Here is a 12,200-nt window from a genome sequence, read left to right as displayed (position 1 = left end):
GAATACACAGAGTACTTTTTCCAATCTTTGACAGATGAAGTGATGTTGGGATTGTATTGAAAGCACAAGAGATTGCATTCTGCATCTGGCTAGTAATATCTACCTGGCCTCACAGAATGAAATAAACAATTTCAGCACAACAACAGTGAATTCTACGTCTCTCTGTGTTTGTTTTTCTTCATTAAAGGGATAGTTTACCCAAATTACAAAATTACATATTGGTTTCCTTACCCTGTAAGAAGTTTATGGACAAGGTATGACAGCAATCCATGCTTTGGTTTAGCTTTCCTGGCACTGTTTCCACATGCTAAAGATTTAGCCTTCGTATGAAAAATCCCATTCATGTCATGGGATAATATATTAGCATTTTTCATGCATCATGTTTAAATGATCTTTAAGTAAATGTGTTAAGCTTCACAATCAATTTTAGTTACTTTTTGATGATTTGGCCATGATGCGCTAAAAGTGCTCCTTTCAGTCCCATGATTTGAATTGGATTTGTGCCAAAAAAGGCTAAAATGTTAGCATGTGGAAACAGTGCTAGGGAAACATAACCAAAGCATGGATTGTCATCATAACTCGTCCATAGACTGCTTAATGAAACCAATGTATAAGTTGTGTGAACTATCCCTTTAAGTGTAAAAACATAGCCTTATACTGTGTGTTATAGTTATACGTGTACGAATATAATTATTCATGGTAGGTTGAGATTGTTCTTACTCCAAGTGCTCTACACGACACATTTGTTTGCCTTGCAAGCAAACTTCTCACTCAAACATGTGGAGCAAATGAGTATTTGGGAGTCTTTCAGCATCTGCTTGGTGTTGTAATTCTCAAGACAAATTGTTTGCCATTGTGCTCTTTCTCTCTGTGCTCACATTATGACATAGGCACATTTTAATGTTCATTTGCCATTTAATTGTGTGAGAGAGTCATTTGAGCCCATATCAGGCATAAACACAGGGCTGTACTTGACAGATAAAGCCCTTCCTTGCTTCTCTTCTTTTTTTTTTTTACCAAGACAAACAAAGTCGACGGTTGACTTCATCAGAGATTCTCTCCAAATGTTTCTTATCGCCAGCGGCTCATTGATTCTCGAGCACATTGAGCAGGAGTCAAGAGAAGTGAAGCAGCAAACCACCAGAACAAAACTTTTTTAAATAACTCTTTCAACAGTTTTGTGCAACTTGGTTTAATGACTCCTCGGCTAGTTATGGTTGGAGTGGCAAAAGGTTGAATTGAACGAGGCCATTTTAAGATTACAGGAAAATAACATGACCCCTCATTATCCCCCAACTCCGTTATTGACATTAAAACCGTGTGATTGCTAGCTACAGTACATCTGCATTGTTGAATACTTTCTTGAATGAGGTCCATGGTTGGTCCTCATGTTGCAGGGGTGATTGAGCCTGATTAGTAATGAGCAAGGCCAGAACAACCAAACATATTATACTTTAAGAATGATATCACCATTTCAGAGGCAGTCATACAGCATTTTCTTCCTATCTCAACAAGGTATCAACTCAATTGTTTGCATTCACATATGCTTAAAAAATCCCCAGAACGTGTCTTAATTCAGAGCTTGAGACATCCAAAACTGTTCAATACCAGCTTTCAAGTGGTAAATACGAGTGTGAAACTTGGTTAGAAGCATTGTACCCCCAGTTTTCTTTGTTGGATATTTTGGAGTTTCCTAGTTCCGATTTGCGCATGAAGGCAGCATAAAGGCGGTTCCCTCTGCAGTGTACTGTATCAAGTTCTTCCCTCGATGGGAGACCAAAGAGCTGAGTAGTAGTGTCGAAAGCAGCTTTTTGCATCTTCTGCAGACTCTTGACCGACCTGTCGGGGAAGAATCCTATCAGGGCGGCAAGACTGACACATCATTTCAAAGACCTGTGATAGATAGTATGATATCACATTGCAAACTGTTTTTTTTTCCCCGAGACAGTTAAATATAGGGGAAATGTATACTTGTCCCACCCTTAGGGTAAAAAAGATACCTGAGTAGTTTGAAAGTCTTTATCTTACAAGAAAATATACTTAAAGCGAAGGTTTCACATTGCCCCTGACCTGGTGCAGACTGCTTCCTCTCAAATAAATATCTTAGAAGTATTGAAAAGTTGCAACTGTATAAAAGTAATATAAATATGACAAATAGCGGCCATTTTGTCTAATTGGATACGACATACTGATGAATGTGAACACTTGAGAATTCATTTGCACAACACATTATGTGTTAGGCTGTGTAACAGTTCAAATAGGAAGGGAGATTATATAACAGAGGAAATTATTTATGCTTACCATTGAGCCAATGATGACGAAGGTGAGTTTGTTAGGATTCATTTAGTAATGGTACGCTGTGTGGGGGACATTTCAGACAGAATTTCAGACTGATCATACATCAGATGTCCATCCGAGCCACTGACCTGTGGGATTTGTCTGTGATTGTATAATCTACGTGATGTCCTTATCAAGTCTGCTTAGCGATATTAGCGAACTTTTGAATATTGTTTTTGTGTTCAATGTATCATGTCAGCCATTTGTATTTAATGGATTGGATGCATATTGTGCTTTTCCAAGTGTACAAAGCTCTTGACATTGTTCAGAGGTAACGCACCTCATCCACTACCATGTCTAGCACCTTTGTGTGAGGCTGTATGCCAATGCATTAGAAGTGTTTTTCCTAAAGGGACAATTCAGCAAATTAACATTTATTTTCTTACTTTGAAAGCAGTCTCTGGACAAGGAGTACTTTGGTTTTGTTAAAATGTAGCATTTAAAAAAAATATCTTTCGATTATTTGGGCATGAAATTTTAACCCCAGTGTGTATTCCAGTCACTTGTTGTCTTTCAAGGTCAAACAAATAGCTACATATGTATTGCTGAACTATCCCTTTGAGTTAACATTAGATTTTCACAGGACTGTACATTATTAACTGAACATTTCCGATTGAGTGTATGCATCCTCATGTGTTTTTGGTTAGTGGCACTATATAGTACAACTTCACATTTTGCGTTTTGATAGTGTTTAGTTTAGCTAGCAAAATGACCATATATGCTCCCATTCTCTGCTTCACTGTGCTTTCACCTCTGAAGGGAGGTAAAACAAAGACGGAATAACTCAGAGTCCATTCATATCCCCTTTTCCCTGTTGACCCAATTTACATTTAGAACAAACTGTTTCCTGTAGCAATCATCCTAAACTATTGTTCATGAATATACACAATCCCTTTATGTCTAAGCCCTGGTTATGTGGTATGGTGGTTCTGTGGCATTGTTATGTGGTATGGTGGTTCTGTGGCATTGTTATGTGGTATGGTGGTTCTGTGGTTTGGTGGTTCTGTGGCATTGTTATGTGGCATGGTGGTTCTGTGGCATGGTGGCTCTGTGGTATTGTTATGTGGTATGGTGGTTCTGTGGCATTGTTATGTGGTATGGTGGTTCTGTGGTATGTGGTTCTGTGGTATGGTGGTTCTGTGGTATTGTGGTATGGTGGTTCTGTGGCATTGTTATGTGGTTCTGTGGTATGGTGGTTCTGGGGCATGGTGGTTCTGTGGCATTGTTATGTGGTTCTGTGGTATGGTGGTTCTGGGGCATGGTGGTTCTGTGGCATTGTTATGTGGTTCTGTGGTATGGTGGTTCTGTGGTATGGTGGTTCTGTGGTATTGTTATGTGGTATTGTGGTTCTGTGGTATGGTGGTTCTGTGGTTTGGTGGTTCTGTGGCATTGTTATGTGGCATGGTGGTTCTGTGGCATGGTGGCTCTGTGGTATTGTTATGTGGTATGGTGGTTCTGTGGCATTGTTATGTGGTATGGTGGTTCTGTGGTATGTGGTTCTGTGGTATGGTGGTTCTGTGGTATTGTGGTATGGTGGTTCTGTGGCATTGTTATGTGGTTCTGTGGTATGGTGGTTCTGGGGCATGGTGGTTCTGTGGCATTGTTATGTGGTTCTGTGGTATGGTGGTTCTGGGGCATGGTGGTTCTGTGGCATTGTTATGTGGTTCTGTGGTATGGTGGTTCTGTGGTATGGTGGTTCTGTGGTATTGTTATGTGGTATTGTGGTTCTGTGGTATTGTTATGTGGTATGGTGGTTCTATGGTATGGTGGTTATGTGGTATTGTGGTTATGTGGTATTGTTTGTTCTGTGGTATTGTTATGTGGTATTGTTATGTGGTATTGTGGTTCTGTGGTATGGTGGTTCTGTGGCATGGTGGTTCTGTGGCATTGTTATGTGGTATTGTTTGTTCTGTGGTATTGTGGTTATGTGGTATTGTTTGTTCTGTGGTATTGTTATGTGGTATTGTTATGTGGTATTGTGGTTCTGTGGTATGGTGGTTCTGTGGCATGGTGGTTCTGTGGCATTGTTATGTGGTATGGTGGTTATGTGGTATGGTGGTTCTGTGGTATGGTGGTTCTGTGGTATGGTGGTTCTGTGGTATTGTTTGTTCTGTGGTATTGTTATGTGGTATTGTGGTTATGTTGTATTGTGGTTATGTGGTATTGTGGTTCTGTGGTATGGTGGTTCTGTGGTATGGTGGTTATGTGGTATGGTGGTTATGTGGTATGGTGGTTCTGTGGTATTGTGGTTATGTGGTATGGTGGTTCTGTGGCATTGTTATGTGGTATGGTGGTTCTATGGTATTGTGGTTATGTGGTATGGTGGTTCTATGGTATGGTGGTTATGTGGTATGGTGGTTCTGTGGCATTGTTATGTGGTATGGTGGTTCTATGGTATTGTGGTTATGTGGTATTGTGGTTATGTGGTATTGTGGTTATGTGGTATGGTGGTTCTGTGGTATGGTGGTTGTGTGTTATTTTCTATCTTTATTTAACTAGACAAGTCAGTTAAGAACAAATTCTTATTTTCAATGACGCCCTAGGAACAATGGGTTAACTGCCTGTTCAGGGGCAGAACGACAGATTTGTACCTTGTCTGCTCGGGGTTTGAACTTGCAACCTTCCGGTTACTAGTCCAACGCTCTAACCAGTATGATGGTTATGTGGTATGGTGGTTCTGTGGCATGGTGGTCATGGGCTTCCTTTACAAACTCTCTGAAGAAGACTCTCAGTATAATGTTATTTCAGCAAGAAATCTGCTATCGAGATGTTTAACATCTGCTGAGCAGCCACCAGATGTTCAGCGTGTCAATAATCTGTTGAAATCCACTTTCTTCATGTCTCTGATATTTCTTCAAGACAAATTTAGAACAGATCAGCTCACCAGTGAGACAAATAAAAACAGTCTGCTGAAAACGGCAGTGGATCCCCCCCACTGAGGGTTAAAGTGACCAATGACCCAGTTTTCCAATGTTTCTCAGTTTTCCAATGTTTCTCAGTTTTCCAATGTTTCTCAGTTTCCCAATTTTTCCTCAGTTTCCCAATGTTCCTCAGTTTCCCAATGTTCCTCAGTTTCCCAATGTTATCAGTTTCCCAATGTTCCTCAGTTTCCCAATGTTCCTCAGTTTCCCAATGTTATCAGTTTCCCAATGTTCCTCAGTTTCCCAATGTTCCTCAGTTTCCCAATGACCGAATTTCCCAATGTACCCAGTTTCCGCTTTTATTTTTTGTTTGTGGGATTGAAATGTAATGCGCACTGATTATTTCCATTCTCCTATCTGCTCTGTAGGTCCACTGTGGAGGGCTGAATTAAGGTAGATAAGACTGTGAGAGCACATCCATTTATATTCTTGCTGCTCAGGCAAAAACCACTCAATTAAAATATAGCATTGATGTGAGGATTATGCTATTAGTGGAGTGAGTATTCTCATCAGCACTACTACCACTGCAATGAAAAGCAAGCGATAGCTAGGAAATGTGTGCAGTAGGATGGCATGGGCTATCTGGGACATCTGGGCTATATAGGATATCTGGGCTATCTGGGACATCTGGGCTATATAGGGTAACTGGGCTATCTGGGACATCTGGGCTATATGGGGTATCTTGGCAGTCTGGGCTATATGGGGCATCTGGGCTATATGGGGTATATGGGCTATATGGGGTATATGGGCTATATGGGGTATCTGGGCTATATGGGGTATCTGGTCTATAAGAGGTATATGGGCTATATGGGGAATATGGGGTATATGGGCTATATCGGCTATATGGGGTATTTGGGCTATATGGGGTATATGGTCTATATGGGGTATCTGGGCAGTCTGGGCTATATAGGGCGTCTGGGCTATATGGGGTACCTGGGCAGTCTGGGCTATATGGGGCGTCTGGGCTAAATGTGGTACCTGGGCAGTCTGGGCTATATGGGGTACCTGTGCTATATGGGGTATCTGGGCTATATGGGGTACCTGGTACCTGGGCTATTCTGGTATTCATGGGCTATCTGGAGTATCTGGTCTATATGGATTACCTGGGCTATATGGGGTACCGGGTATCTTGGCTATCTGGGGTACCTGGGCTATCTGGAGTACCTGGTCTATATAGAGTTTCTTGGCTATCTGGGGTACCTGGTCTATATGGGCTATCTGGGCTATCTGGGTTACCTGGGCTATCTGGGGTACCTGGTCTATATAGAGTATCTTGGCTATATGGACTATCTGGGCTATATGGCGTACCTGGTCTATATAGAGTATCTTGGCTATCTAGGGTATCTGGTCTATATGGACTATCTGGGTTATCTGGGGTACCTGGGCTATATGGAGTACCTGGTCTATATTGAGTATCTTGGCTATCTGGGGTACATGGGCAATATGGAGTATCTTGGCTATCTGGGGTACCTGGGCTTTCTGGGGTACGTGGTCTATATGGACTATCTGGGCTATATGGAGTATCTTGGCTATCTGGGGTACCTGGTCTATATGGATTATCTGGGCTATCTGGGGTACCTGGTCTATATGGAGTATCTGGGCTATCTGGGCAGCTGCAGAACACTGATTGAAGACTGCAGTTTAGACCATGTTGAAATCTTACGGTGTATTTTTCCAGCCACATCACTGTTTATTGTTTACCAAAACAGTGGCGCGCATTGTTGTTGTTTGTACTGCATTTCGTGTTATGGATTTGAAACTGTAAACGTCTGACAATTAAAGAGACATATCTAAATGTACACACTCTTACATATGTAGATATGTTAGAACATAATTACATCCTGTAGATACTGAGATTGCACATGAGATTGCAGTGATGACTCACTTTCAACTAAATTGACTCACGTTTGAAGCACCCCCACTGTAAACTGGTTCAGAAGCAAAATGGAAACTCGTCAAACATAATCAAATAATTAGGAATTGGAATTAAAATGCAACGAGAAGTCGGAGTGCCGAACCCACAGAGTCTTGTAATTAGGGTAGTAGTAACTAATTTGAAGTGGATTTTGATTGCGCTAATTATGTAATCGTCTCCCCTCCCTCATTTCGATGTGGTCTTTTAAGACGTTTGCGGGAGAATAGGGGTGTGCACTCGTTGCTTTGTTAATCTTTTAACAAGGGCGTGATCAAAATAATTTACAACACATTATTAAGTGCATTAATTCATATTTCAACAATTAAGTCAGACCCCTGGTGTACTCTAATCATTAAACTTGTAATTTTGTATTTATTCATTATTTGATAGCTGGAGCTCTGATATGAAAATGGGCTCGCTCATTTGTGGTAGCCCTGACTCGTGTCAGAAAAGTGTTATCCTGGTAATGGAGGTAATTTCAGGACACATTAAAAACTGTCATCACTTAGTGAAAATGCACAAGCTGACTGATGGCTTCATTGGGTAAAGGTTGTCTTTCGTACATTCTTCCTTTGAACACAACAATCAACCGTATGTCATCTCTCAACCGTGTGTTTATAAGAGGATGCACTACACAATGTTATGACCTGTTTTCTCAGAACTCAGTCAGCTTTGTACCTCAGAAAGCTATACTGTAGATATGATGTACAGTTTTGGTTGGTAGAAAATATTTATTTAACTCACTTTCTTTGCAATTATAGACATTGGCGGTTCTGACCGTAGCAATGTCCAGTTCATTTTGTCAGTACCATAGAGTACTGTTGTAGTACACATTAGAACAGTACAAAATCACTATTGTGTAAAATATTCAATCCTAACACTGTAAATGAATCTTCTCTTTGTAGATAATGTATCCCAGATATCCCATTCGTCAGTGAGCATTCGTATCCTGGACGTGAACGATAACCCTCCTGAACTGGCCAGACCTTACGAGGCGTCCATCTGTGAGGACATTAAGCCGGGTCAGGTAAGGGCAAATTCTAACGTAATGCATTATTACCATGTAACTAATGTGTTACAACATACTCACTACAGCTTAATGCAGTGTTTCCAAAACATGGTCCTGGGGGCCCCCCTTGGGTGCATGTTTTGGTTTTTGCCCTAGCATGATACAGCTGATTCAAATAGCATGCTAATCATCAAGCTTTGATTATTTGAGTCCGTGGTGTAGTGCTAGTGGGGGGTTGGACGAGTTTGGGATATCCTGTCTTAATGGACTACAAAGTGCTTGCTGTGTGAATGCTGTGTGTGAATGAAGTTGTTAGTATTTCCTGTCATAAGAATAATCTGAGTACAACAGCAAGAGGGGACGAATTAAACAAATCCCATTGAGGAACTGACTTCATTGAAAATATTTTGTATTCATTTGGGATTTGTAAGGTGTACATCCAGAAATGCAATGTAATTTAACATCACTGCCTAGGACTTCAATATCACAGTTGTGAAACAGCCCATGGTTGCATTGTGCTACATCCAGTTTTGTTTAAGGAACTATGCAGCACCAACAATGCATCTCCTCATTTCAACTATCTCTGCTGCTTTAAATCTGAAAAGTTGTTTTCAAAACTGTGTGCAAAACGTAAATCCTTGGGGCCTTGCTATATACTAGTAGACCGTTGGATGCTTGCCACCTAAGAGTGGTCGGCAATAAGTTTGTGTTGGTTGTAGGGCACAGCCAATCATTTCCCCTCTTTGTCAGAATTGTTTCATTATCGCCTAGTTTCTCGTTTGGACCTTTTTCAATTGGACAGCATGATCTATTTGACACTTTGTTCCAAAGGCAATTTATAAATGCTGTTTTGGGCACAGGAAGCAGCTTGCCAAACTATTCTCATGCCAATACTTGAGTTATCAGTTATAAAAGGAAGATGTATTTATGTTTTCTTGACTGAAGAGGTAACAAAGAGCTGAATGTTTCGAAAACAAAAAGCATTGTATTTGGGACAAATAATTCGCTATACCCCAATAAAATCTTTGAGCATGTTGAGGAGGCTAAACTGCTTGGAGTAACCCTGGATTGTAAACTGTCATGGTCAAAACCCATTTATTCAAGAGTAGCTAAAATGGGGAGATGTCTGCCCATAATAAAGTGCTGCTCTGCCTTCTTAACAATCAACAAGGAAGGTCCTACTGGCCCTAGTTTTGTCACACCTGGACTATTGTCCAGTTGTGTGGTTAGGTGCCACAAAAAAATGTACACGGAGAGCTGACATTAATATGTCAGTCTTTCCTGGCTCAAAGTAGAGGAGAGATTGACTTCATCGCTACTTGTATTTGTGAGAATTATTGACATATTGAATCCCCCGAGGTGTCTGTTTAAACTGCAAGCACACAGCGCAGACACCCATGCACACCCTGTAAAGGAATGCCACCAGATGTCTCGTCACAGTACCCAAGTCCAGAACAGACTTTGGCAGGTGCATAGTACTACAGAGAGCCATGACTACATGGAACTCTATTCCACATCAAGTTACTCATGCAAACAGTAAAATCACACAGTGTGGAACGACTACACATGATTACATACACACTATCCACACACATACGCATGGATTTTGTGTTGTCGATATATGGTGCTATAGTAGATTAGTGGCCTGTGGGCACCTACTTAATGTGTTGTGAAATCTGAGGGGAAATGTAATGTAATGTTTTTAATTGTACAGTGCATGCGGAAAGTAGTCAGACCTCTTGACTTTTTCCACAATTTGTTACGTTACAGACTTATTCTAAAATTGATTAAATATTATTTTTTTTATCCTAATCAATCTACACACAACACTCCATAATGACAAAGCAAAAACAGCTTTTTAGAAAATTTTGCAAATTTATAAAAATAAAAATAAATTCCTTATTTACATAAGCATTCAGACCTTATAAGGTTCCACAGTTGACAGTGCATGTCAGAGCCTAAACCAAGCCATGAGATCAAAGGAAATTACCATACAGCTCCAAGACAGGATTGTGTCGGCACAGATCTGGGGGAAGGGTACCAGAAAAAATCTGCAGCATTGAAGGTCCCCAAGAACACAGTGGCCACCATCATTGTTAAATGGAAGAAGTTTGGAAACACCAAGACTCTTCCTAGAGCAGACCGCCCAGCCAAACTGAGCAATCGGGGGAGAAGGACCTTGGCCAGTGAGGTGACCAAGAACCTGATGATCACTCTGACAGAGCTCCAGAGCACCTCTGTGCAGATGGGAGAACCTTCCAGAAGGACAACCATCTCTGCAGCTCTCCACCTATCAGGCCTTTATGGTAGTGTGGCCAGTGTACAGATCCTTGATGAAAACCTGCTCCAGAGCACTCAGGACCTCAGACTGGGGCAAAGGTTCTCCTTCCAACAGGACAACAATCATAAGCACACAGCCAAGACAATTCAGGAGTGGCTTCGGGACAAGTCTCTGAATGTCCTTGAGTGGCCCATCCATAGCCCGGACTTGAACCCAATCAAACATCTCTGGAGAGACCTGAAAATAGCTGTGCAGTGACGCTCCCCATCCAATCTGACAGCGCTTGGAAGAGACTCCCCAAATACAGCTGTGCCAAGCTTATAGTGTGTAGATTGATGAGGAAAAACAACAATTTAATCAATTTTAGAATAAGGCTGTAACATAACAAAATGTGAAATAGTCAGAATGCACTGTATATAATTGCCTTCATTTTGCTGGACCCGAGGAAGCATCCATAATACATAGAAAGAAAAAGGTGGGATTGAATCAGTTGGGTGAATATGTCAATTTAGATCAATATTATGCCATTTAGCAGACAATTTTATGCAAAGCGACTTACAGTGAGTGCATACATTTTCATAATTGCGTCCCAAGTATAAAATAGATGTACTATATCACTTTTCAATATAATGTACAAAAAATATGATTTTAGTTACCCATTTTGGAGGATGGATTAGAGGAGTATGTTATTTTGATTCGTTGACATCATGCGGTTTGATATCCTTCATCTGTTCCATTTAGCTATTTTTTTTACCAGCTGTGTTGATATTTACTACATAATATTCAACAGCCGATTTAGTGGAGAGATTACACAATATCATTGAAGTTGGCCAGAAATGAATGCATAATCTAAAGGCCATGATTTTAGAACAGTTGGTGGCAGATTGAAGAGAATAGACAGAATATACACGTGTGAATATAGCGATAATCCATCTATCCGGAGCCCTGATTCTCAACTACCATTAAAAATGGACAGGGTCATTAAGGTATTTTATTTTCCATTCAGTCAACAGGCCCCGGGGCTCAGCTGGAGCCAATTACGCTGAGCGGAGCAAAGGAATAATTAAAAGACTGGGGATGTGTCCAAAATGTCACCCTCCTCCCTATATTGTCCACTACTTCTGACCAGGGCCTATGGGACCTAGTGAAAGGTAGTACACTATATAGGGTGCCATTTGGGATGCATCCATGTCTTTAAAGCGGGGCCTCCTTGCAGGAAGCTACATGTGTAATGAGGCCTAGGCCTCCCCTCCTCTTGATCTGCAGACTTTTTTTAAATGCTCATCGCCCTCTGTGTTCGCCACGTTTCGCAAGAACATTGTGTGGTCTGATCTCTCTCCATCTGCGAGCCAACATTAACCTTCAACACATAATCACAGGGACGACCGCTAGTCTTGTGGTTGAGATTCCCACCCCCGACAGTGAGGAGGTTCTTTCACAGGTCCATTTAGATTGCACATTGACATTTGGAAATCTTTTTCAATCGACGTAGATATTTAATTTTTCATGTAAGCAATAGAAATAAAATGGATTTCTATTTGTGTTGGATGCACATTTTAAGCAATAAGGCCAGAGGGAGTGTGTTATATGGCAAATAGCTGTGGTATAAGGGCTGAGTGCTAGGACACAGCCCTTTGCCGTGATATATTGGCCATATATCACAAACCCCTGAGTTGGCTTTGACCTCTGGGAGATTAAACGAAAATGTTGTTATCTTTAGGTCAGAGGGTTTCTCCT

General features: G+C 41.0%; 1 protein-coding gene across 5 annotated transcripts in view; it reads left to right on the top strand.

Annotated features, from left to right (window-relative positions):
• The window catches only part of LOC110528552 (cadherin-22), a 269,991-nt gene that overhangs the window by 190,355 nt on the left and 67,436 nt on the right, over nucleotides 1-12,200 (top strand). For all 5 annotated transcript variants that reach the window (XM_036984155.1, XM_036984152.1, XM_036984153.1 and 2 more), the window contains one exon: nucleotides 8,079-8,200. In XM_036984155.1, the coding sequence (XP_036840050.1) occupies nucleotides 8,079-8,200 (122 nt within the window). The remainder of the gene's footprint in view (nucleotides 1-8,078; nucleotides 8,201-12,200) is intronic.

This window comes from Oncorhynchus mykiss, chromosome 7 (assembly GCF_013265735.2).
Source record: "Oncorhynchus mykiss isolate Arlee chromosome 7, USDA_OmykA_1.1, whole genome shotgun sequence".
In the NCBI taxonomy this organism is placed as follows: domain Eukaryota; kingdom Metazoa; phylum Chordata; class Actinopteri; order Salmoniformes; family Salmonidae; genus Oncorhynchus; species Oncorhynchus mykiss.
The sequence above is the reverse complement of the archived record's forward strand: the minus strand, read 5'-3'. Positions and strand labels throughout refer to the sequence as shown.